The sequence below is a fragment of the Colletotrichum abscissum genome (assembly GCF_030869225.1).
Source record: "Colletotrichum abscissum strain IMI 504890 chromosome Unknown Scaffold_65.1, whole genome shotgun sequence".
Taxonomy (NCBI): domain Eukaryota; kingdom Fungi; phylum Ascomycota; class Sordariomycetes; order Glomerellales; family Glomerellaceae; genus Colletotrichum; species Colletotrichum abscissum.
The window spans coordinates 47,830-72,603 of record NW_026850509.1 but is presented as its reverse complement, the minus strand read 5'-3'; the positions used below and the strand labels follow the sequence as shown (position 1 = coordinate 72,603).

General features: G+C 51.8%; 11 protein-coding genes across 11 annotated transcripts; 6 read left to right on the top strand and 5 right to left on the bottom strand.

Annotated features, from left to right (window-relative positions):
• Positions 1-152: 152 nt before the first annotated feature.
• CABS01_15318 (uncharacterized protein) lies at positions 153-903 on the top strand (the record flags this gene model as incomplete). Its single annotated transcript, XM_060548653.1, has 2 exons — positions 153-609; positions 665-903. 2 exons carry the CDS (start codon positions 153-155, stop codon positions 901-903), a joined length of 696 nt encoding a protein of 231 aa, XP_060391920.1.
• Positions 904-1,139: 236 nt separating this feature from the next.
• Positions 1,140-3,211, bottom strand: CABS01_15317 (major facilitator superfamily transporter; the record flags this gene model as incomplete). The annotated part of the gene is made up of 7 exons (XM_060548652.1): positions 1,140-1,175; positions 1,264-1,414; positions 1,531-1,921; positions 1,975-2,281; positions 2,380-2,459; positions 2,523-2,769; positions 2,849-3,211. 7 exons carry the CDS (start codon positions 3,209-3,211, stop codon positions 1,140-1,142), a joined length of 1,575 nt encoding a protein of 524 aa, XP_060391919.1.
• A 1,219-nt stretch (positions 3,212-4,430) lies between these two features.
• Positions 4,431-5,393, bottom strand: CABS01_15316 (short chain dehydrogenase; the record flags this gene model as incomplete). Its single annotated transcript, XM_060548651.1, has 3 exons — positions 4,431-4,514; positions 4,593-4,681; positions 4,763-5,393. 3 exons carry the CDS (start codon positions 5,391-5,393, stop codon positions 4,431-4,433), a joined length of 804 nt encoding a protein of 267 aa, XP_060391918.1.
• Positions 5,394-6,079: 686 nt separating this feature from the next.
• On the top strand, positions 6,080-8,117 carry CABS01_15315 (uncharacterized protein; the record flags this gene model as incomplete). The annotated part of the gene is made up of 7 exons (XM_060548650.1): positions 6,080-6,179; positions 6,262-6,697; positions 6,761-7,152; positions 7,223-7,493; positions 7,548-7,670; positions 7,735-7,829; positions 7,888-8,117. 7 exons carry the CDS (start codon positions 6,080-6,082, stop codon positions 8,115-8,117), a joined length of 1,647 nt encoding a protein of 548 aa, XP_060391917.1.
• Positions 8,118-9,052: 935 nt separating this feature from the next.
• Positions 9,053-9,930, top strand: CABS01_15314 (catalytic activity protein; the record flags this gene model as incomplete). The annotated part of the gene is made up of 2 exons (XM_060548649.1): positions 9,053-9,408; positions 9,471-9,930. 2 exons carry the CDS (start codon positions 9,053-9,055, stop codon positions 9,928-9,930), a joined length of 816 nt encoding a protein of 271 aa, XP_060391916.1.
• A 504-nt stretch (positions 9,931-10,434) lies between these two features.
• CABS01_15313 (catalytic activity protein) lies at positions 10,435-12,686 on the top strand (the record flags this gene model as incomplete). Its single annotated transcript, XM_060548648.1, has 5 exons — positions 10,435-10,520; positions 10,597-11,404; positions 11,603-12,263; positions 12,315-12,503; positions 12,550-12,686. 5 exons carry the CDS (start codon positions 10,435-10,437, stop codon positions 12,684-12,686), a joined length of 1,881 nt encoding a protein of 626 aa, XP_060391915.1.
• Positions 12,687-12,709: 23 nt separating this feature from the next.
• Positions 12,710-13,666, bottom strand: CABS01_15312 (tagatose 1,6-diphosphate aldolase; the record flags this gene model as incomplete). Its single annotated transcript, XM_060548647.1, has 1 exon — positions 12,710-13,666. One exon carries the CDS (start codon positions 13,664-13,666, stop codon positions 12,710-12,712), a length of 957 nt encoding a protein of 318 aa, XP_060391914.1.
• Positions 13,667-14,140: 474 nt separating this feature from the next.
• Positions 14,141-15,215, top strand: CABS01_15311 (SMP-30/Gluconolaconase/LRE-like region; the record flags this gene model as incomplete). Its single annotated transcript, XM_060548646.1, has 2 exons — positions 14,141-14,841; positions 14,909-15,215. The coding sequence occupies 2 exons, from the start codon at positions 14,141-14,143 to the stop codon at positions 15,213-15,215; spliced, it is 1,008 nt and encodes a 335-aa protein (XP_060391913.1).
• A 1,173-nt stretch (positions 15,216-16,388) lies between these two features.
• Positions 16,389-19,201, top strand: CABS01_15310 (OPT family small oligopeptide transporter; the record flags this gene model as incomplete). The annotated part of the gene is made up of 4 exons (XM_060548645.1): positions 16,389-16,899; positions 16,960-17,899; positions 17,953-18,629; positions 18,693-19,201. The coding sequence occupies 4 exons, from the start codon at positions 16,389-16,391 to the stop codon at positions 19,199-19,201; spliced, it is 2,637 nt and encodes an 878-aa protein (XP_060391912.1).
• A 483-nt stretch (positions 19,202-19,684) lies between these two features.
• CABS01_15309 (peroxisomal (S)-2-hydroxy-acid oxidase) lies at positions 19,685-20,925 on the bottom strand (the record flags this gene model as incomplete). The annotated part of the gene is made up of 2 exons (XM_060548644.1): positions 19,685-19,735; positions 19,786-20,925. 2 exons carry the CDS (start codon positions 20,923-20,925, stop codon positions 19,685-19,687), a joined length of 1,191 nt encoding a protein of 396 aa, XP_060391911.1.
• A 2,379-nt stretch (positions 20,926-23,304) lies between these two features.
• CABS01_15308 (uncharacterized protein) lies at positions 23,305-24,404 on the bottom strand (the record flags this gene model as incomplete). The annotated part of the gene is made up of 5 exons (XM_060548643.1): positions 23,305-23,312; positions 23,375-23,675; positions 23,744-23,854; positions 23,919-24,229; positions 24,308-24,404. The coding sequence occupies 5 exons, from the start codon at positions 24,402-24,404 to the stop codon at positions 23,305-23,307; spliced, it is 828 nt and encodes a 275-aa protein (XP_060391910.1).
• Positions 24,405-24,774: the final 370 nt, after the last annotated feature.

The following is a 24,774-nucleotide window of genomic DNA, read 5'->3' as shown; positions in this document are numbered from 1 at the left end:
GTTCCGCACGTATACAGTTGGCATAATATAACATGAATCAGTAAACACCCGATAATTTGCAGAATAAGGTGCAACTTAAAATTCCTCAGTCCCGGTTTGAACCATTAAGCGAAGCCATTCGAATTCTTACGCAAATCTTGCATTCCTCAAACATGACGTTCACTATCTCAGCCGTCACCTACGATGACGCTGCTGGAATTTCGAAGAACAACATGACGGCCTTCTATCATACCGATACTCATTGGCGCGCGCTCTGGAAGTCGACGCCTTTGGATGAGATCATCGAGGGTGCCACAGCTCGTATGCCCCACAGCCTCGCCGGCGGTAGGGAAAAGAAGAGACACCAGAAAGCCGTTGATGATGATAGCAGTGAAGTCGTGGGCTACGCACGGTGGATCCTGCCAGATGATGATGACCGCATTTCTTGGCCCGAAGCAGCTGTTCGGGAACCCAGGCAAGATGAAGCTGATAAGTTCAAGGCAGCCTTCCAGGCCAATACCGAGGGCGGTTCTATCAGGGGTATGGATGGAAAGCTACAAGCTGCTCTTGGACTGCCTCTCGAGGAGGCTGAAATCGCCGCAATGCAATCACATAAAGGCCCATTCCTGGGTAGGAAAACTCATCTCAACGACTACCTACGCTCATATCAGCTGACTCATAGCAGTTCTTGATTATCTTGCGGTCCACCCAGATCACAGACGGAAGGGGATTGCTTCTGCTTTAGTGAAAAGTGGCCTAGAGCAGGCTGATATAGTCGAGATGAAAGTTTGGGTAATGGCTACCAAGACTGCGCAACCGATGTACGAAAAGCTAGGATTCGAGCTCCTTGATAGCGTCAAAACACCTGTCACAGAGTTTGGAATTGCAGAGCCGCACGAGAAGGCCTTTTTGATGAAGAGATAGAATTCGAACCCACAGTACCGGGCTTAGAGCCCTCGGGCTCAAGTAAGGGAAAGCTAAGAAACGAATGTGTATGGTTTTGCGCTCTTCAGTGTCTATGATCTACCAAATATACGCCTCAAACGCCGCGTTAGTGCTTCTAGCCCATGTGTCAAATACAGAATTTCCGCCAACGCCCTAATCAAGTTGACGAGTTTGCATCAATGCTTTGTGTAAGTCGGAGCCTCTGCGATAAGCGCTTAGTAGGTGTAGCGGAAGTCCGATGCTTGGGTTTCCTGGAGTGATCGGCGAGTTAGCAATGACTTTGCATACATAGTTTGCTCGATCTATATAAGTAGATAGATGGGTCGAGAGGCAACTTACATCCGATGCTTCGAGCTCAACCTCACCACGCTCGGCCTTCGTGTTCCAATAGCGGAAGTAAAAGCTTAAAGCAATGACAATTATGACGTTTAGAACCGCGCATCCCAGACAAGTGCTCAACCCAGGCAGGTAATGAGGCTTGTCTTGGCTTCTGTTATTTGGTCAGTATCTCACTCGCATATTGAGAGAAGAGTTTATTTGATATCAAGGAGGACCCTAGCTGGGTCGCACACATGGAATGTGGCCTAGGGCCTGCAACACACGTACCTGAAAACAAGAGAGCCGGCGATGCCACCGATTCCGCTAACACCGACTACCATGGCACTGCAAAATGCGCGCTTCCACTGTCCTCGGATGTTGTTCGCCTGATATGCCATGGTCGCCGGCACAGCGCTTACACTCCCTGCGGTGATGAGAAAGACGCCCAAGTATCGAACGGCAACATCGCTGTGGAAGCCCATCAGGCAGGTCCCGACAATTGACAAGACCATATCGCCAACAATGATGGGACCTCGAAGCATGTATCGATCCCCTAGCCAGCCCGTGGTGTAAGTCACGATTGCGGCGAATACGTACGGTGGCGCCGTCAAGATCTGAGCTTTTCCCGTGTTGAAGCCCATATTGTCTTTGAGGATGATTGGCAGAAAGAAAGATAGCGCTTCATAAAGATTGATTAGCGAACGGTTTCAGAAGTATTTTTGCACCACTTACAGAATATGATGAGGGCGTTGTTGAAGTAGATGATAGACAAAGCCCAGACTTTGATGTCAGCCCCGCCTCTGAGGAACTTCTTGACACTGAAAGACGGCAATTCCGCATCTCCTCTATCGGCCTGAACTCTCGAAATCACCCAAGCAGTTTCCTCCTGAGAAAGAAAGTTCCAGGCGCTCTTTTTAGCATCTGGAAACCCGACGAGGAGAAAATAGCCGACGATGCCAATAGCGCAGGTTATGACACCTTCTACGATGAAGATCCAGGACCAGCCCCTGAGGTTTGCGGTTCCATCAAGTTGGGTGAGCTACACAGAGGGGGTGGTCAGAAATTTATTTCATCATTGAGCTTTGAGAGGCAAATGTTCAAAGACGACTGCTAAGCTCCATTTTGAGATGCACTTACTCCGAAAGCCAAGATTCCCGCAAATGCAGAAGCAAAGCAGACAATCATATAAAACACCGAGTAACGTTTTCCAACCTCGTCTAGTATAATTCATTAGTACGAACCTAACGGTTCCAACTGCCACTTCAGAGAAAAGGACTTACAACGGGTGTACCAAGTGCTCAAAAGGTAAACGCAGCTAGGGAAAAATCCAGAGTCGAGAGCACCAAGGACCACTCTCAAAGCCACGAGCTGTCCCCAGTGCGTCAGAAAGCCCATACCAATTACTATGCCACCGCAAATCATTGTGATAGCCGTGAAGTAGGCCCGGGGGCCCAACGTTCGGCCAAGAATGACTGAGATCGGCTGGAAAGTGATATAGGTCGTGAAGAAAACCAAGCTAACAACCGACTACAACGTCCACTTATCAGTCATCTCAGATCGCGCATCTTATCAAAGAAAATACTGTTTGCCAGAGATTTGAACTCACGTAGCGGTTGCCAGTCAAGTCTAAATCTTCTCTCATGCCGGCAACGGCGGCAGATGGAAGGTTCGACCGGTCAATCACAGAGAAGCAGTATAACAACCCGACAGTTGCAACAAGACGAATGTCAACCCGTCTCATGATTCTCTTCTGCTCAGCCAAAGAGAATCCATGAGCTTCCTGCTCCATTGCCGATTGCGTTCTGTCAAGGTCGTTTAGTGCCGAACTGCTCTGGTCAGATGTCATGGCTTTCTTCATGTTGTTTTTAAGCGAAGACATCGTGTTGATATTGTATTTCGTTGTCTTTGTGTGCTTCCGAGAGCTGTTCAGTTGCTGATAGTGAGTGAAACGCAAACATTGTGTGAACATGCCCGCTTTATCATTATTTTCTCTTGAATTCTTTGTCCCTCCATTCACTACATTGGTGTTGAACCTCGCCAAGGGTTGAGATCCTTCACCTCTTACTCTCCGTTAACTCTAGAATCATCGCGATCGCGGTTCACGACGAGGGTGCTTCGTAAAGTTTACTAAGGCATGTGAAGAAGGATGTTGTGTTGTGACGAAGCATCGTGGTGTAGTGCATCAGAAAGAGATAAGCGACGATGGCGCGCGCGCCAGAATTTGGAATTTGCTTGGCCATGAGCGGGCCATCCGACGGGAGAAAAAAACTTGGCTTGGGTCATTCCCACTTTCCAGGCTAGAGGTGTTTGGTTTTCCCCGCTACCCCAGCCAAGCGGCATCAAGAGGTGCTGAAAATAGCGGTACTTGAGTGGAAAGACCTTGTTTCCTCCGTCAAAGAGAGGAGGCGTCTCATTGCTGCCCGCTGTTCGTGTAGAGCGGAAACAAAGACACTGTGCTGGTTGCCTCATTGTAGCATATACAGGCCATTTTGATCGACTGGATACAGGATCCTGGGAGCTCGAGAGCTCGGAAGAACACTTCAGAGACAAAATCAAGCCATTCAAGCCATATACTATTCCAGGACCGACTTAGGGCTTGAAGGATTCACTTGCGGGGACTTGTGAGTGAGTATTCGACCCAACATTGAACACAGTAAGCGACATTCAGTGGATGCGGGGGGGGGAGGGGTGCCTTCCTCCAGATGGCGCTTGCCACGGCAAGAGAAAGCAAGAGAGGCCGGACGAATCTCGAAAAAGCAAATCCACCGAAAGCTTGGCCAGGAGCTCGTTATCGGGTGTTGGTCTCTACACGAGCAGATTTGTGGTAGGCGTAATCCCGAAGACGCCCGCGTCTACAACACGGTGGCTGGGGGGGGGGGGGGGGGGGGGGGGGAGGAGGCTTCATCTAGAATTGAGCTTGTCTCGATTGAAGAAAACTCCCGACGGAGTTCGCAGGCAAGAGAAGAGGAGAATAATACATCCTCTTCGGGGATTTTCTCATAGTCTAATCAACTACTCCGCGGGAAAATGAACCTGGGCGAGGAAGCATGGGATGCTGTCGATGGCTTTCTTGGTTTAGCGTCGAGATCGGGTTCATGAATTCCCTGCGGCTATCCCGGGTATCTGCAGGCTCCGTCATGATGCAGATCGTATCCAGTCTGTCGGACTTCCACCAGCCTGGTCATAGGCTACGGCAATGTGTATCCGCCATCGATCACAACGTTTGATCCTGTCATGTAACAGCATGCATCACTGGCAAGGAAGACATAGAGCTATCCAGAGCAACATTAATTAGGGCTGTCCATGTGTCATGCAATGCAGGCCCGGGGGGGGGGGGGGGGGTTACTCACTCCTCTTAGCTCGGCAGGATGACAAACCCGGCCACCTGGGATCATTGATAGCCAATGCTCCATCAGCTCTTTCGGCTGCTTTGTCAACACTGCAAGGAACACCGTAAGCAACATTGCACGTGGGTTTGGGGCCAAATATAGGACTTTGGGGAAGAAAAACCACAACTGACTTTCGGTGAGGATGTATCCAGGCGACACGCAATTGACGCGCGCAAAATTAGCCCATTCGACGGACAGACTTTTGGCAAGCTGCACGACCGCCGCTTTGGAAGCATTATACGCAGCTTGCTCCTGGGGCACGTTGACCAAAATAGCACTCACGGAGGCGGTGATGACTAGGTTTCCTCTCCCTTGCTTCTTGAAGATATTACCCACAGCCTGCGCAGTCCACATGACGCCGTCGTAATTGACGCTGTTCATATCCTGCCATGTCCGTTCCGTGTACTCGAGCGACTTGACATTTGCGCAGACACCCGCGTTGGCCACCGCTACATCAATGCGGCCTCCGCCGAACTCGCTGGCGATTTGGTTGATGGTTTTCGCAATGGTCTCTCGGGACGTGACATCGGATTTGTATGCCTGGACGCGAACACCCGTCTCCTTCGCGATTCGAGCAGCTGTTTCGTCAGCTTCGGTGTTGGTCTTGTAGATGAATGCAACGTCTGCGCCAGCCTCTGCCAACCCGCGAACGACTTCGGCACCAATCCCCCTTGAGCCTCCAGTCACTACCACAATCTTCCCTTTGAGGGAGAACTGCGTAAGGATTGGAGCGTACAAGTTCTCGGGTTGATAGAGAGGCATGTTGAGAGACTGCTTTCGTGACGGAGGTCAATGACTGCCGGACTGTCTGGTTCAGATTGTAATCACGCTTGGGTTCACCATCTTGAAGGCAGTCTTATATACCGGATAGGTCTACCAAATCATCGAAGCCATGTAAGAGATATCGTCTCGTGAGAGCAAATGGTCTTTCGGACTTGGAGTGGCTCAACACAAAGCTCCCCATCTGTTGACAGCAGGCCATTTCAAGACAAATACGGGTCAAGACTATGGCCACGCGATTCCACGCTCTTGATGACCCTCCTTCCGGAGACTCGACAGCCATGGCAGCTCTGCCCAGCAACCGAGCGCTCGTCTCGAGGGAAGACATGGGCACTGCTAGGCCTCCCACCGGTCGTCCCGAGCTAGGACGTTTGAGAGATTGAATGGCATGATCTGCTGCGTAATACCAACCCATTTGACGTCCCCATGGGGTTTCCCCGCGTTGGTCCAAGGTAGTTCGGTTCTTGGGTTAGACTACGTCACTTTTGATCGATTAGATTAGTCCGAGCCGACTAGGACGAGTTCCGAATTTGGTTGAAGAAGTAGTATCTTGTATAACTAGGAGAAGACACTCAGATCTCTGACTTGTAACATAAACTATGTTGCTATCCGACTCAGAGTAGGACTCAACGGCAAACTTTGCATCATTTTGTTTCACAACCGCTACGATGGACCAACGTCACAAATGGATGGTGACGGCAAAGTTCGAGAAGAGAGCTCTTCTCATCGCCGTCAACGCCCTTGCCGGAATGTCAATTTTCTTCTTTGGTTCGTCTGACTGCTTCAGCTAGCCCACACGTCGGAAGTGCGTGCCTGATGCGAAAGAAATGCTGACAAACCTGATGTCCAGGTTATGATCAAGGCATGATGGGCGGTGTGAACAACGCCAAACACTACATTGATCTTATGAAATTCGGATATGTCGACGCCGATGGCACTCCAGTCGTGACCGACACTCTCCTTCAAGGCGGCATTATGTCTGTCTTCTATCTCGGCACCCTCATCGGCTGTATGGTCGGAGGATCCATCGGCGACCGATTTGGCAGAATCAAGACTATTGCTATTGGTGCTCTTTGGGGTATCTTCGGCGCGTCTTTGCAGTGTACAGCCATGAACTCGAACTGGATGATCTGCGCTCGTCTTCTGAATGGCATCGGTACCGGCATCTTGAACGGCATCGTGCCTGTCTGGGCATCAGAACTCGCAGACTATACTTCCCGAGGTGCCTTCATCGCCATGGAGTTCACTTTGAACATCTTTGGCGTTGTCGTTGCCTATTGGCTTGGGTGAGATTCAACTGGCAGATCAAAATATGTGAGACATGAGACTAATCAAGTTAATCGTCACAGATATGCTGTGAGCTTCATCGACAATGGCGAGTCGGCTTTCCGATGGCGCTTCCCCATCGCCTTCCAGATTATTCCGCTGCTCTTCTTGCTCTTCGGGTGCTTCCTATTCCCCGAATCGCCTCGCTGGCTTTGCAAGGTCGGCCGAGACGACGAATCCCTCTACATCTTGCAGCGCCTCCGAGGCACCCACGACGGTATCGCCGAGGCGGAACTTGCGGACATCAAGGACGTGGTCAGACTTGAGCAGTCGGCCGAGGGAACCAAATACCACCACATGCTCTTTGGTCTCAAGTGTGGAAAACTTCACACGGGCCGAAGAGTACAACTGGTTATTTGGCTGCAAATCATCCAGTGCTGGACCGGTATTGCTGGCATCACCATGTACGGCCCTAGTAAGTCATAGACTCATCTCGAATCATTCTTGTTGTAAGAAAATCCTTTGCTAATCAGAGTCGCGAGTAGCCATCTTCCACATCGCCGGCTTCGGTCCATCCAAAGCTCTGTGGATCTCTGGTCTGAACAACATCTTCTACATGTTCGCCACGCTCATCTGTGTGTTCACCATTGACAGGATTGGAAGACGCTGGACGCTGTACTGGGGCTCGGTCGCTCAGGGCATTGCCATGTTCCTTGTCGGTGGCCTATCCCGCGGCGGTCTCAATGCCAGAGCTATTGGAAATGACGACGTTGCCAACTCATGGGGAGCCGCAGCCGCTACAATGGTTTTTCTTTAGTAAGTGATCTCGACACATCTTTAATACTCTGTGAATCACTGACACTTTCGAAGCACGTTCGTGTTTGGCGCGACTTGGCTCACTGTACCTTGGTTGTACCCGGCGGAGATCTTCCCGTTGCAGGTCCGAGCCAAGGGTAACGCCTGGGGCGTCGTTGGATGGAGTATCGGCAATGGGTAAGGCACCGAAGTCTCGGAATAATGTAGCTCAAAACTTATCGCTAACTCTGCACCAAATCAGTACTTTGACACTTGTTCTTCCGTACATCATTGGAGCCATCAATGAGAACGCGATGTACATCTTCGCGGCCATCAACGTCATCAGTATTCCAATCGGTAAGTTGACAGGCCCCATACCCCAATTGTCTGGCTTCGTCTTTCTAACTGTTTGCAGTGTGGGCTCTGTACCCAGAGTCGAATCAAAGAACCCTTGAGGAGATCGATTTCCTCTTCGCTGCAGACTCACCGTGGACGTGGGATGCGGAGAAGAAGTTCAAAGAGCTCAAAGCCGAGCACGAAAGTCGTGTTGGTGCCGTTCGAGCAGCTGTCGGAGGCGATCTGGAGAGCAAGGGAGAGAACTCCAGCACCCATGTTGAGAAGTCTTCTGGCTCGGAGATTCAATGATTCAGGCGTCGTACTCCGTGGTTCAGGATCCTTTAGATAGTGCCCACCCGGATCGCTCAGCAGGAGGACAAACAACGTGCGGGATAGGCTTGCAGGAGTCTCAGAAGGTCGGTCATAAGAGGAAAAGAGGGCATTTGTGATACATAACTTTAGCGCCAATATGCATCAACATGTCAAATCTATCTGCATCTCACACTATCTTGACAATGGATAGAGAACGCTTTCCGGGGAGCTGATCGCAACCACTGCATAACTCTCCCTTACTTCTTGACCTTGGCTGGCATCTCACTTGGTCTTCCAAGAATGAACAGCTACATGTAGCAATCCGTCAGTCCCCGTGACACCTACCTAATGCCATGAACCTGTTGCCACGATAATCTGCGCATACCATGTAGAGTTCGGATATATTAGTCTTAGTTCGTCGGACCATACATACTATGGTGCATAAGCTTAGAAATCCACATCTTGGTTCTCGATTGCTGTAGGTGCTAAGTCAACTCAAGCAAGGTAAGCGACTCAAGCGAATCAACCCAAAACAAGTTGTTCGATAAGCCACCTTACTTATGACCAACAGTATATTGACTGAGTCCTGAAGTTACTAGCCCCGTCTGAACAACACTGGCGTGGTTCGACCTGGAAACGTGGTACCGTTCCTGACATGAGTCTGTTAGGTCCACCTTCATGCAGCCTCAGTTCCCTCGAGACGAGGGTGCGGGGTAAGACAGCTGTGTAGATGTGAACATTCCGATCCGGAGCAAGTCAAAGCGCGGAGGATGAGGCTAAGCGGAGAGAGCGAGCAAAGTAAACAAGATTGCACCGCGGCGGGTTGAATCCCGGCTTGTAATCATGATTTAGCTAAAATCATTTCCATTAACTGCTGGTCAGGCTGTTGAAGTTTGAGGTCGAAATTCGTCACATTCACGCGTCAAATCAAAATGGCTTCATCAAGCTGGCGGCTGCTGAAAGGCAAAACAGCCTGCATCACCGGAGGCACAACTGGCATTGGCCGTGCGATAACACTCGAATATTTGAGACACGGCGCCAACGTCGCGGTCAACCACCTTGGCCTTCCTAGCGACGAAAAACACAAACTCAGCCTTATCGAAGAAGCGGAAAAGATCAGAAAAGATGCCCCCAAAGATTCCCCGACGGGCGAGTTGATTGAGCTTGCAGGCGACGTGACAGACCCGAATACTGGAAAGGGGCTCGTTGCCGCAGCAGTCAAGAAATGGGGTGGACTGGATGTCTTCATCGCGAACGCTGGCATTTTCAAGCCAGCTGAGTTTCTCACGTATGTTTTTTTGGTACGCTACGACAAAATCTTGGGTGGTAGGCTAACCACTTCGCAAATAGACTCGAAAAGGAAGTCTTCGATAAAACACTACACGTTAATGTCAACGGCGCATTCTACTCGTGCCAGGCAGCGGCGAACCAGATGGTTAAGCAAGGACGCGGAGGATCAATCATCGGCATCTCATCAATCAGCGCTCTGCAGGGTGGAGGTCTGCAGACACATTACACGCCGACAAAGGCAGCGGTCCTGTCAATGATCCAGTCAATGGCAGTGGCTCTTGCAAAGCATCGCATCAGATGCAACGCTCTGCTTCCTGGCACTATCCACACACAACTGGCGGAGGAAGACATGCAGAATGAGACGAAGCGCAAGTATCTTGAGCAACGTATTCCAATGGGCGTGGGCAAGCCTCATGATCTGGCTGGGCCGGCGGTTTTCTTGGGTTGCGAGGAATTAAGCGGGTTCATGACAGGATCCCAGATGTTGGTGGATGGTGGTATGTACGTTCATTTGCAGTAGTTTTTAGATATAGTTTCCGACTTTCGGTACAGAACCTCAATGTGGCACATTCTTCGAAAACACGTTGTACCATAGAGTAAAAATAAAGGTAAAAAATCAAAATAAACCCACTCGTAAAATCGCCAAATCCCAGCCCTTCCCCAAGCGTGCAAAGCACCAGACTACTGTCCATCCCACCGGGACCCAGTCGGAGACCGGCGGCTCCACACCGGGTTCGCCGAGCCGGAGCCGTCTCCAACCTTTCAGCGGGGCGCTCCAGGTTACCCCGCACGGGCGTCTGCCCCGTGCGCACATAGTACGTACAGTTAGTTCTCCAACCAGTCGCGACTCTTCGCAACTCCAAGTGCCAGTGTCGCTTCCACCTTCCTCTTCCTAATAGCACCACACGACTCGACTCTGCATCTTGTTGCCCCGAATCCTGTGAAAGTAGCCACACATCAAATCCGTTTCCCATCCGTATCTACATATTACTTCTTCAGATTCAATGGCATAAGTATCATCAAGATGAGCGCCGATGACGAAGATTCACAGCCATACTTCACCCGTGGCCGCCTCAGTCGTGGCCGCGGCCTCAGAAACAGTACCGGCTGGTGAGTAGTATCCCTGCCCTAGACCTGAAGAAAACTCTTCGTAACCTGTCTCAAACCTGATAATTGCTTCTCGCAGTGCAACATGTCGCCGCCGTCATGTCAAGTGCGACGAGAGAAAACCTGTATGCGGTGGATGTGAGAGAACCAGACACAATTGCCTTTACACACCAAGGCGGCCACCAAACAGAAAACGGTCTGGTCCTGTCGTATCAGTCACCCCGAACAGCGACGCTCCGAAGCCCACGACTCCTCGAGAGCCTCAATCGCCTCGGTCTCCCAGTCCACCAAACTCCGAGTATCAGCCCGTCGTCTGTGATGACGAGCCAGCTCCTCTGCCGGCAGTAACGCTTGGAGAACCACACACATCAAGCATAGCAAGCGCTACCACAATAGCACCGTCCAATGACGAAGGCATAGATAGGTCTAATCACGCCAGTACCGGTGATAGACCAGCTTTCGAGCAAGACTCTCCAGAGCAAGTCGACGCGTTATGCACAGGCATCACACCACGAGGCACAGCACGCACGTCCAGCTCGTTCGGGGCAAACCTAGAGAACGCCACGGCCATTTGGGTCGACCTGCTTCTCCAAGATGCGGCCATGCAAGAAATCGATTTCACCAACGTCAATTTCGAAGAAGGCGTGGATCTCTTTGCAAGTTCGGTCGTGCAATCACCTGCTGTGGGGCGGGGTTTACCAAACACCAGTGGAGAAGGCCTCAGTCCTACGCCATGCGCGTCACATCCCTACTTGCATGAGAGATCTCCGACGCTCGATGAATACCAATGCCTCGAGAAACAGGCTTGGCGATCGGCTACGCCTCTACCAATACAAGCGCAGGAACATGTTGTTTTCCAAAATTTTGTGCAACACATTAGTAGATGGGTAAGCTGGAAAGTAGCTGCCCGGAACAATCTTCGAGTAACAATCCTTGTTGGCATTAGATGGATTTATTCGAACCTAGACGCCCGTTTGGAACACTTGTCCCTCAACTTGCAGTACGTCGACGATTCTTGATCGGTAGCCTGTTCTAAGTATAAGTTAAAGGCAACATGCTGACGAGCTTTGACCAAACGCTGTTAGATGCATAATGTAGGGCTGCTCAATGCAGTTCTCGCTCTGTCTGCACGTCACCTCTCTTTGAGTACACACTCGGAAGACACACAAACCAGAGACCCCAACGATGCACTACGATATTATTACAAGACACTACACTATATCCAAGAGGCGATGCAATACGACACATACAAAACGAGCCTCGAACTCCTCGCGACCAGCATCACTGTATCAGCATACGAGATGCTCGACGGCTCAAGGCAAGATTGGGAAAGACATCTGAAAGGAGTCTTCTGGATCCAACGCTCACAAGTCATACATGGCGATTCCATGGGCTTGAAGCAAGCTGTCTGGTGGGCATGGATATGCCAGGATGTCTGGGCTGCCTTTCGCGAGAGGCGCCGTCCTTTTACATTCTGGCGGCCACTCAAGAAATTGGACGATCTAGGCCCGTCCGAGCTGGCTGCACGGTCAGTCTACTTCTTCGCTCAGGTGATCGCGTTCTGCTCGTATGAAGAGACCGAAGCGGGGAAGAATGACCCTCACGCGAGGATCGCGGCGGCTGATGCCCTGAGAGAAATGTTGGAAAACTGGAGGCGGCACCTGACGGCCGAGTTCCAACCACTCCCCTACCCGAGTTCTCCTGATGACATCTTCGAGCCAATCTGGATCAACCCTCCCGCATTTGGTAAGCCGTCTTCTCCAGAACTGCAAGCGCGATCGTACTGACCATTTACAGCGGTAGCTTTTCAAATCTACTACTGCTCCCACATCCTGCTCCTAATGAATGTACCCGTTCTAGGTGGACTTGAACAGTACACACAGCAGAGGAAGCGTCTGATGGAATGCGTCAAGAAAGTTTGTGGTATCGGCATGACACTGTCAGACTATCCATCGAGTGTTTTGTGCTCTCAGTGTCTATTTATCGGTACGTCTTCCCTTCCCTTGCAGAAACCAACTCTGATCCAACAAAGCCGGCATACCCCTCGAGAATAGTAGAGAACGGAAATGCGTTCTAAATCTGCTACAAGCCTGCCACGCTCGATCAGGCTGGCCTGTGAAGCCACTTGGGGAGGAGTTGAAGCTTCGATGGGAAGCTTCCGACGCCTAATAATACCCAGAACCTACTTCCATTCATGCCTGTCCCGCTGATCCACAAATCTCCATCCACTCCTTCGTCTGCCGGATGACATTGCTCGTACCCTCCTCGATAAGCGTCGTATGCGGCAACCGCGTGACCTGCGACCGGAGATGTGTATAATAATCGTCCAAAACAAGCCTGTTGACGTTTATCTTTGTCGCGCCCGCAGCAATGCACTGCTTCATCAGATCAGGCGGAAATCCGTTGGTACCGTGCAGAGCCACTCTTACTCTGCCGGCAATCTGGGCGCGTATCTTTTCGAATCTGCAAACCTCGTTATCAGTATCCTTGTTCCGGGGAGGGCTTATCCAGAAGTCATATCCTGCGCCCCGACCGGACATTACGTACCGTTCAAAGTCCAATTGCGGGCCCAACTTTCCGTACTCGCCGTGTACGTTGCCAAACGCCGGTGCGAGGGAATCCACACCCGTAGCGATGAACTCGTCAACTTCCTCGGCGGTGGTCTTGCTAGCTTCCAACCCGGCCGTGTCCATGACGCCGTCTTCGGCACCTTCTATCCTCCCGGGCTCGGCCTCGGTTGCAATCTTGCGTTCGTGGCAGTATTTAACCCATTTCGCCGTCTTTTCTAGGTTCTCCGCCTTTTCGTAATGGGACATGTCGACCATGATGCTGTCGAACGGCAAGTTGTCGGCTGCATACTGGATAATCTTCTCGTCTTGCGCGTGGTCGAGGTGAATTGAAATTGGAACGGATACTCGGGACACGGCTTCTTTGGCGGTGCGGACCAGCAGACCGTCGGCGTAGGTGACTGCCCAAGGGAAGAATTGGATGATGAGAGGCGAGCGGGCTTCCTCGGCTGCGGTGACGAGGCCGTGGATCTGCTCGAGGTTATATGCGATGGCGGCAATCACGCCGTATCGGCCCTTTTCGGCTTTGGTCAGGATCTGGATTGTCCTGTTCTCGTCTTTCCAGTTTGCCGGCACAGTCATAGTTGCAATAGATGCGTTCTTCGAACTCCGCTTAATGTGTCTGTCTTGTGGAACGATTCCAAAGTTCCAATCCAGACCGGGCCAGACGTTGAAAGGTCGCTGCGTATTTCAATCATATCTATGGGCTAATGAACACGGTGATGATGTGTAATTGTGTTTGGTGTTGTCTGTCATAGGCGCGCTGCTGGCTTGCTGTGGGGTCACCGTCGTCTCGAGGGAAATTTTGGACCCCCGGCCCCCGGCACGATCTGATCTGGAGGCGGAATGGGCGATCTTAGTTTCGCGGGGTGGACTCAGTTGGTAGACTTGTGGGTCCGAAGCTTCTCAGCTTGAACTTTTCAGTAATCAGATCATTCAATAAGCAGGCTCGCATACGAGTCTTGGTTCAGAGGCAAACCTCAGTTTGGTGAAGTAAGCCCGTTCATTCATTTTCCAGCATAGAGCACAACTTGCCATCACAACGCACGGCTCACAATGTCATCCAACACAGAAAATCTCGATTCATGGCAAGTTCATGACGAATCATTTCGAGAAATTATTGGTTCAAGCCCATCGCTGGATCTCTTGTTGCAAATCGACTCTTATCCCTTCGCTCACGAAGCCGGCGTCTTCATACCCTCAAACGATGAACTGTTCATCACCAGCAACCAGTTCACCGATACAGATGGCTCTAGAAAAGTCCAGATTTCCAAAATATCGTTGCCCACCGGTGGGAAAATTGTAAAACATGGAGAGATCTCATGTCCGGAAATCGCGATGGGCAATGGCGGCGTCAACTACGGTGATGACATTCTCTTCTGTGCCCAAGGCTCGATGACACAACCTAGCGGTCTGTTCAAGATGTCAAGGACACCTCCGTATGCGACCGAGCCAGTCATCACTTCTTTCCATTCTCGGCCCTTCAACTCTGTGAACGATGTTGTCGTCAGCAAAGATGGAAGCATATGGTTCACTGATCCGCCATATGGCCATGAGCAAGGTTATCGCCCTCCTGCGACACTGCCTAGCCAGATCTACCGCTTTGATCCGGCGACGTCTTCTATCCGGGCTATGGCGGATGGTTTCGGCAGGCCAAATGGAATTTGTTTCTCGCCTGACGAAAGAACTGTCTACGTAACAGACACGGATCTTGTCCACGGTGATGGTACGATAGACGGCAATCGGGCTTCGACAATGTGAGTTATTCGATTCAGATTTGTTTCAAAAGTGGTGCCACTCTCAGCTCGTGTACTAAAAACACAGATACGCTTTTGACGTAGAACATCGCCACGGACAACCCGTGTTGCTGAACAAGAGACTATTCGCATTCGCCGACGTCGGTATACCAGACGGAATCAAGTGCGATACGAAAGGAAATGTCTACAGCGGATGCGGGGATGGCGTGAACGTTTGGTCCCCAGGCGGTGTCCTACTCGGTCGTATTCTCGTCGACGGTGGCACCGCCAACTTTTGCTTCGGACGCGGGGGCGAGCTCTTCATACTCAACGAGCATCGTCTCTGGAGAGCACAGTTGAGCAAGTCGGTCAAGGGTGCGCTTCTTGAGATCTGAGATCCTTGACGGGATCTGGCACGGTGCTTTGGTGTGAGCTGCTGTGGCTGCATCGCGGTCAGTCACCTCAAAATGGGAGACGCATCGGGAACGACGCCTGTGGCGTGCATCGTGGCACACTTCTGCTATGTGAAAGTCCACCAAACGCGGGTTAGCTGCACCATGCATGAGTGTTGATATTGAATGCTAGTGCCAAGCCAAGTCTGCGAAACAAACACTTTTGCCATTCTGTCACGCACTCGGTCTGATTGTGCTTTACCCATCGGATCTCATCAGGTGACATGCCGTTCCTGTGCTACACTGGAAAGATGTGATGAACTACCCCATGTGGCCAGTCAGAATTTCCAAATTGGATAGAATTCTGCACACTCGACTTTGATCGATGCCGATTGGTGAGATGCACCAGCACTATCCCGTTAACGAACGACGTTTCTTCCCATTTCATTACCAAAGGGACTACTCGCATCTTTCATCAAAACGCAAGATATCGGAACTTGTCCGCAAGCTCTCAAACCCCAAGGGTCGCTGTCAATCCCGCAACTATCCGCCGCTCCAACCCCTCTCTATCTTGGCTCTTTTTTATCGTCTGGCGTCGCATCCTACCGCGGCGAATGACCAACTGCCGTTGGTTCAGACACCGGTCGATAGCGCAAGTACAGGGGCGCTGATCCTCGCGAACGCATGCACCCCGCAGGCCACGTCTGGCAGGTCGGGTTGTTTTGGAGAGAGGGGAGCTCCGAGCCGGGAGAGCATGCGGGGGTGATACCGGATAAGTCTGGCAATGGGACGATCGACCCCCTTCTGTTAGACGGCGTGATAGCGCAACGTTGATCTGGGAGAATGCAACGTTGTTGGATGGACAATGCAGTGCAGCCCGGTTGGGGCGAGGAGATACCTAGCTGCGCGCACCTCGTTCCGTTTGGAGATATGTTTCCCCCATGGTGGACGAACCTATCTTCTCGCCCGATAGCTGGGCCGAGACCCGACTCCCCCGCCTTCCGCCCGCCACACAACTCTAAGTTGGACGATAATTGCAGAGGTATATAGCCTCGGTAACTTCCCCGGAGAAAATCATGAGAGATGGTTACTTGTTTCCAAGCGTCTTCTTTGTCTTTTGACAAGTAAGTCTTCCAACGGACCCGGCAGCACACGGCGTCGATTCCTCGGGTAACAATGTCCGGAAAGGTGGAGACCGTCGGAGAGGAGCCGACCCCGGCCCGGGAGGAGGATATCGAGAAGATCCCCGCACGGGTGGACAACCCGGAGCAAAAGATCTCGGACCAGATATCCCACGAGAAGCTTGAGGAGCTGGCACCCAATGGAGAAGGAGAGTACATCTTGGAGAAGATCAATGAGATGACGGAGGAAGATGCCCTCGAAATCATTGAAGAATCAGTCGAGTTCTTCAAGGACGACTGGAACTTCCCCTCCGATATGAGAGAAAGAATGAAGAAGCTGCTCGAGGGACCAAAACAGTACGGGGAACACTACGATCGGGACTTGAGAATTGACGCCGTCATGATCCGCTTCTCCTCACCCTACCCTGGGGTTCGCGCCGTGGCCGAGATTTTGGACGACCAGAGTGTGCCCATTGAGACGTTTCGCGCATACTTCCTGGGTATAGGCTGGGCAATCATCGGAACTTTTATCTCGACATTCTTCAACTCAAGGTTCCCCGCCATCGGTGAGTATCACATCTCATATGTCTTCCTCGAAATCGTTTACTAAAGCCGAGTTTGTGTAGGCTTAAGTGGTCAGGTTATCCAGATCCTGCTCTTCCCATGCGCCAAGGTCCTCGAATTTGTTTTACCTGACTGGGGCATCACCGTCCGCGGTACGCGGCACTCTCTGAATCCAGGACCGTGGAATTTCAAGGAGCAAATGTTTGCTACCATCACGTACAACATTGCCATCTACACCACCAATAGTTACGGCATGATCCTGGTGCAGAAGTCACCAGTCTACTACGGTCTCGACTTCGTCAACTTTGGGTACCAGCTGATGCTCACCCTCTTTGTGCAACTCATGGGTATGGGATTCGCCGGATACCTACGACGGTTCAGTGTGTACCCCGTTAAGGCTCTCTGGCCGACGATCCTGCCGACAATCGCCATGAACAGAGCGCTCACCAGGCCGGAGCCGAGAGAGAACATCAACGGGTGGACAATCTCGCGGTACAAGTTCTTCTACGTCGTGACCATCTGCATGTTCTTCTACTACTGGTTCCCAGGCTACATCTTCACGGCTTTGGCGACGTTCAACTGGATGACCTGGATCTCGCCCCAGAACGTGACTCTAGCAATCATCACAGGATCCTCGCTGGGCCTTGGCTTATTCAACCCCATCACCACGTTTGACTGGAACGTGGCGACCTCCTCGTATGCTGCTTTGGCACAGCCATTCTTCGCGACGTGTACAATGTACATCGGTGCCATTCTGGGCGGGGTCATCATCATTGGTATCTACTACACCAACATGTACAACACGGCATACCTCCCAATCAACTCCTCATCTGCGTTCGCCAATGACGGCACGCCGTATGTGGTCCAGAATGTGGTCTTCAACAACCAACTCAACGAGACTGCTTATCAAGAATACTCTCCTCCGTTCTACTCAGCTGGCTATCTCCTCACCGTCGGAGCCAACTACTGCTTCTATCCAATTTACTTTTTGTACATCATGGGGTTCGTACTACAACATGCTCGTCGCTATACTCAAGAACTAACATGGATTACAGAAACCAATGGAAGACAATTTCCCAAGCATACATCGACTTCTACAAAGGCCTCCGCCACGGAAAGGGCAACTACGAAGGCGCAATGGACATCCACAGCCGACTCCTCGCAAAGTACCCCGAAGTCCCAGACTGGTGGTTCCTCATCATCCTCGTTGCCGCCATCGTCGTTTCCGTCATCTTCCTCAACATCTACCCGCTCGGCACCCCCGTCTGGATCGTCTTCCTCATGATCGCCATCAATCTCGTCTTCGCCGTGCCCCTCTCCTTCCTCTCCGCCACGACGGGCACCAACCTCGGCCTCGGCGCTCTCATCCAGGTCATCACGGGCTACCTCCTCCCTGGCAACACCAACGCCTTCCTCTTCTCCCAGACTCTGGGGTCTTGGGCGCTCGCGGGCTACGGCGACAATTACGTCCAGGATCAGAAGATGGCGCATTATGCCAAGATTGCACCCCGCGCGGTGTTCCGGAGCCAGATTGGGACGATCATCATTACTTGCTTCGTAGCTGTAGCTACGCAGAACTTCATCTTGGAGAATGTCAAGGGGCTGTGTACCCCGACGCAGCCTAGTCGATTCACATGCGCCAACGATGGTGCTCCTCTCTACACAAACAGCTTGATGTGGGGTCTTCTTGGCTCAGAGCGCATGTTTGTGTCTTTCTATCCGATCCTCAAATGTGAGTTCAAGTTTGCAGGAGCGCAGTGATGATATTGGATTATATGTGCTGACCGCTGAATAGGGTGCTTCCTCTTTGGAACGCTCATTGCCATTGTTTTCCTGGTCGGTCAAGGCTACGGTCCCAAGTATCTCCCAGGCGTCAGAGAAAAGCTACGACTCAAGCTGAGCCCAAAGACGTTTGCTCGTCTGGACAAGACTCTCTTCCCCTTTGTGGCCTCCTTGCTGTGGCTGAACCCGGTCCTTGTCATTCAGGGCATCCAACATTGGGCACCGTCAAACTTATCGTACAAAACCCCTGGCTTCATTCTCGGATACATCTTCATGTACTGGCTTCCTAGGCATCGTCTGGCCTGGTGGGAAAAGTACAACTACGTCCTGTCAGCTGCCTTGACTGCCGGAGTTGCCGTTTCAGCGCTGGTCATGTTCTTCGCCGTTGGATATAACCCAATCGCCTTCAAATGGTGGGGGAATACGGTGAGCGGTGCAGGAGTCGATGGATCTCAGATTGGAATTCTCCCCATTCCCGAGAGAGGGTACTTTGGGCCCGAGAAGGGTAGCTTCCCGACATAGGTACAACCTCTTGACTCTAGATTCGAGCAGGAATGGGGGCGAAACGGTCACTATCCCTCAACATGATCAAAGAGAACTAAGCGGGATACCCGAGCAGCAAAAGGTGGGGCCGAACCCCGGCGCGGGGCCGTTGTCACGGGGCTCAATGCAGTTCGGCCGCCAATGTTTGACATTGATGGGCCCCTTAATTTTGCCAATGTGCCAAATATCATGCCGCAATTATTCACTCATCTTGACTCAATTGCAACTTGAATGGAACCAGTTGTCAGAAACTCTGACGAGACATAATCATGACGCTTTTCGTGCTATGTAACTGTGTTAAAGTATGGACATGAAAGTTAACCCCTAAAACAGGTCGAAACATCAATGAAGTGTTTGGTCCCAATCCCAATGAGAACGCCGTTTCTATCCGCAGCAACGCTGCATGCAATACATGTTCCAGCCTGACATCCCCAACTTTATAATGCGCTACGCGCACAGTCTTTACTGCTGGTCGAAGAGGTAGACATTCTGCTCGAGCTGGCGGAGGTTGAGCTGCAACTAGTTAGTCCCAATTCTTCCCGATTTGACTTCACTCGACTTACGAAGCTGGTGCTGATGTTGTGAACATCAGTCGCACCCATCTGGGCTCCATCACGGACAATCTCAGTCTTCATGATGTTGATGGCCTTGGTGACACCCGGGAGACCGTAGCAGTTGGCGTACATGAAGGGACGTCCCATACCGACCGCCTTGACGCCGAGGGCAAGAAGCTTCAAAACGTCGTTACCGTAGCGGACACCGCTGTCGGCAATGACATCGACCTTCTGGAAGACTTCGGGGGCGTTGCGGTAGATCTCGTAGGCGATCTCGAGAGGGCCGGGGGTGTGATCAAGCTGACGGCCGCCGTGGTTAGAGATGTAGATAGCCTTGGCGCCCTTCTCAATAGCAAGGAGGGCCTCCTCGGCGGTGGTGATGCCCTTCAGGATAATGGGCAGGGAGGTCTGGTTCTTCATCTGGTCGTAGATGTCCCAGGTCAGAGCAGAGGAGACGGAGTTGGCGTTGGTGGTGTCGTAGCGGGCAGCACGGTGACGAACGGAGTCGCCGGGAGCGTCAATAGTCCAGACGATGGCCTTGGCACCGGTGCGTTCGGCACGGCGGATGTTCTCCCACGTAACGGAGAGGTTGGCGTTGGTGTAAATCTGCTGGAAGATGACCTGGGGTCCGTTGAGGGTACCGTTCACCTTGCCGGTGGCGATCTCCTCGATGGACTTGGAGGCGTACATGGACGGGATGTACAGGATGTTCTCGTTCCCGGCGGCGCGGACGAGGTTCAGCTCGGCGTCCGGGTCTCCGTAGACGGCGCGGGCGGCGGGCGCGATGAAGAGCGGGGCGCTGAAGTTGTAGCCGAGGATGGTGGTGGCCATGGTCTCGTTGAGCTTGGTGACGTCGCTCAGGTGCTTGGAGCGGAGCTGCACCTTTTGCCAGACGTCGAGGTTGTGGCGGTAGCTGTACTCGCCGGCAGTGCCGGTGCGGTAGAAGGAGTACTTTTGGTTGTCGAGGTGCTGGCGGGCCGCCCAGTCGAAGTCGGGGATGGCGCGGATGTCCTTGAGGAGGGGGAGGGATCCCTTGGTGTAGTTTGTGCTGTCGAGGTAGGTCTCGAAGCCGGTGTCGACCTCGTTGACCCAGGGCTCGCCGGCCATGGCTACAGCCAGGAGCTGCGTGGCGATGAGGAAGGACTTCATCTTGTGCGGCGTGTAATGAACGTGAAAAAGAGTGAATGGATGGAAGTGAGTGACGATTCCTTCCAAGCAGCGTAGAAATTCTCCTCAAAAAAGCATGGCAATCTCAGAGAACTTATATGTGTGCCCTTCCGCTCGGTTTCCGCCAGCAAACACCCCTCCCCCTGATCACGATGATCTCCATCCTACTTACACCGCTGACCTTGTCGGGGCATTTTGTACCCGGCGGCCTCAGGGTTGGGCCGCATGGGCTTCAGAAACCAAACGGTACTGGTTCATCTCATGTCTTGAGAAAACAAACATGTTGGGTCTTGATCCGAGTCAACCGCCAAGTTGGAAACTAGGGCCTCCCTTGATGCACGAGTCGAGACGAGACGAGAAATGCTCTCCTACTGGTTGGACACGATCTAATCTAATCAATTCGACGGATCCCAACTTTCTGGATTCCTTGGCTGAGGCACCCCTTCTCCGTGGGGGGCCATCGTCAGTCATCCTGACTAATTGTGGGTGTTCTGGGTCCCAAGGGCAACCGAGCCTCACGAGAAGGTCTCGAGTTGCCTAAACGGGATGGTTTTGGCGATACTTTTGACCCTCTCATGGATACCCTATCCACCATCGTCGGATCACCGGCGCATCAACCTCTACTTGAAGAGGAGTCAGCTCATAGCGACAGAGTCCTCCGCGAGCCGGTCTGCTAAGAGCCATCCTATCTAGGAGACGGGAGGGGCACCGTGCTAAGGGGAGAGTCTCTATCATAGGAAACCAGCATTCCTCACAGATAGCCAAGATTGCGCACGCCGAGACCTGTCAAGAGACCTGCCCGAGAAAGCAGGTTGATCGCAGCCGGATCCGGTCCTCCGAGGTCTTGGCTCGGACCAAGACTCCATGTCCAGCGGGTGCGAATATCGACGACATTGTTCGCTTGCATGCGCCTGTCGGTTATGTTTCTTCTTTGGCACTGGCTTGATTCATGCGCGTTTTCTGACCCAATGTAACGGAAACTCCGCCATTGTGGATATGCTTCTGGTATGTTTTGTCGGACTTCTTGCGCATAGTTTGGACGAACAGGAAAACGAGAGAGCCCTGGTCCCGAGTCCTAAAGAGATGAAATTAGGTTCTCGGCTCTAGGAGAAGAAGTGGGCCGCTGTCGAAATAGAGTGAAGGATCTCTTGTCGATTCGGAGCTTGGCGCGGATGCAGATTGCTTCCCTGCTAAATCTCTGGTTCGGGCTTAATGGTTTGAGTTATTATTCTCCGGGGGGTTTAACGGGTCTTTAGGAGAAAATCCGCCCTCGTCATTGGGGCTCCGGAGTCCTCCAGCTCCGCGTGAAGTTCATAAACTTTTGCCTCAGGAAATTTATGGGCTTCCCCGGTGATTCCATAGCCCAAGTATGGAGTCTCGCGCGCGGTTATTCTTCACACCAAACCCCAGCAAAGAAATCAAAGTTTCTTATGATGGAGGTGATGTGCGAGTTTTGTGTAGTGTTGGAAATGCTAATCTTCCTCAATGACAATCACAAAAAGAAAGAGAGAGAAAATTTGACAGAGCGTCGAGAACTGACAGCTTCGTTTTCGATATCGAAGAATGTTAAGAAGAGCATCATCACGTAATATCCGCTGCTGACGTAGAGCTAAACGAACAACCGCCTCGAGTAAGATAGCCAAGCACAAAATGGAACACTGATGGGAATGGTTTCTGATACGCTCATTGCGGCTCTACAATATTCAAACCCATGAAAGATCCACGTGCTTTCTATGGGCGTTGAACATGGATTTGATGACCAACTAAGATGAGGCTCTCTTAGTCTGAATGATACAGTCGCATTGAGATGGGTCCTGCAACAATGACAATATGCGCTCACCCGACCCGACTCCCGACGCGACTCACGCGAGGGATGACAAACCCCCACGCCCAGATCGACAAGAATCCGTGCTCATCCTCGCAGCCATCTTCAAGGTCTCATAGGGCTTGGGTCCGTGACGCTTGGAGAAGGTCTGAGACCACAACGTATTTCTTACCCCTCGAGGTGGACACATCTTGGGCAGCACGGGGCTCGGAAAGGAAGTTGAGTATGGATAATTACTCAGCCTGGCTATCAAACATGTTGAGCCGCAATCATGTAAAAGGCATGCTGTTCAGGGCCATTGACGCAATACTGAATCTGGTCCCTTTTGTGGCATTCAAGCAAAGGGTAAATTGAAGATCCTGCAAGTACAACACAAAAGATTGTCAGGCTCAATCAAGATCCCATACAGCACTGATTGATCAAAGCTCATAATATCTTCTATTCTTAAAATGCTAAGTGGTTACAGTAGCACAATTTGCGATGACTTTCTTTACATGCTTTCCTTCGACATCATGGTCATTCATCATCACATTCATTTAGCAGACTAGTATCATTGTCAGCAAATTTCCCCCTTCTCCAAAGGATAATCCCGGGGTCTCAACTTACTTCCAATGACACCGTTTACGGGGATATCAATCGACGTCGTATAGCTCGCAGCGTCGCTCAAAAGGTAAACGTATGCGCCACCGAGCTCCTGGACCTCGGCCAAACGTGGCATACCGCCGTAGTACTTGAGTTGCTGCTCCCAGTCCGGCTGCTGCGGCACCCAGTAGGTCATGGCCGTGTTGACGAGACCGGGCGAGACGCTGTTGACGCGGATGCCGTACTTTGCCCACTCCATGGCGAGCGTGTGCGCCATGTTGCGGACGCCAGCCTTCGAGGCGCCGTATGGTGCCGATGGGACGCGCTGCGCGTAAGTCAGTCATTGTGTGCTCGTTTGCTTCTGCTTCAACGGAATCAAGAGTTGTAGCATACCTTGTTGGGGCGGTAAGAAGCCATGGAGGCCGTAAACACCACTGAGCCCTTGATGTTCAGCTTGATGAAAGCTCTTGCCGCCGCTCTGGCGGTGTAAAAGGCACCAAACAACTAATCATTCCATCGTCAGCACACACATCTCATTCCTTTCATAAATGTACCTCCTCAAACATACGTTGACACCAAACAACGACTCAATCTCCTCCTTTGTGAAATCAAGCGCGGCCTTGTGGTTCGTCCGGCCAGCGTTGCAGACGACACCGTGGATCGCGCCGGCCTCCTCGACAATCTTGTCAATGGCGGCCGTGATGCTCGCCTCGTCGGTGACGTTTGCTGAGATCGAGAAGAGGCGGCCGGGGAACTGCTTCGACGCCGCGGCGAACTCGTCACCGGGCTCCGCGAGGTCGATGGAGTAGACCTTTGCTGCGTTGTTGAGGAGGCAGCATTCTGCGACGCCGAGGCCGATGCCGCGGTTTGCGCCGGTTACTAGGGAGGGTGGTTATGAGTAAAATGGCCAAGTCGATCTTTTGTTGTTGCAAAGGAGGCTTGATGATGATGGCTTACCTGCGATAACTTTTCCGGAGAGTGTCAAGATGGGTTGGACGTTGACGGCCTTGGGGTCAACGGCTGCTGCTCCCGTCTCGACTGCTGAAGGTGCCATGGTGAATGCTTCAAAGTTATCGGCTTCAAGTTGAACTCTTGGAATGATACAACAAGGAGGGCGCGAGTTGACTTTTGTTGGTATCTGTCTCGGTCGATGCTACACGCAAATTCAACAGTGACATATCAAACCCCAGGGGTTCATCTGCTTTAAAAGCTAAAAGCTACATCATACATGGTTTCCCGCATCTCCGAACACGCTCTGCCGAGTTCTACATCTCCCAATTCCCCGTGCATGTGTGTACCATGGCATTCGTCACATTGCAGCGAAGTCTGAGATTTCTGTTTAGCTACAGTCACAGTCTAGTCATTGTCATCCCTCGAGACGACTGAGAATCGTCTCATCCCCAATCTCGTTCAATTTGTATTCT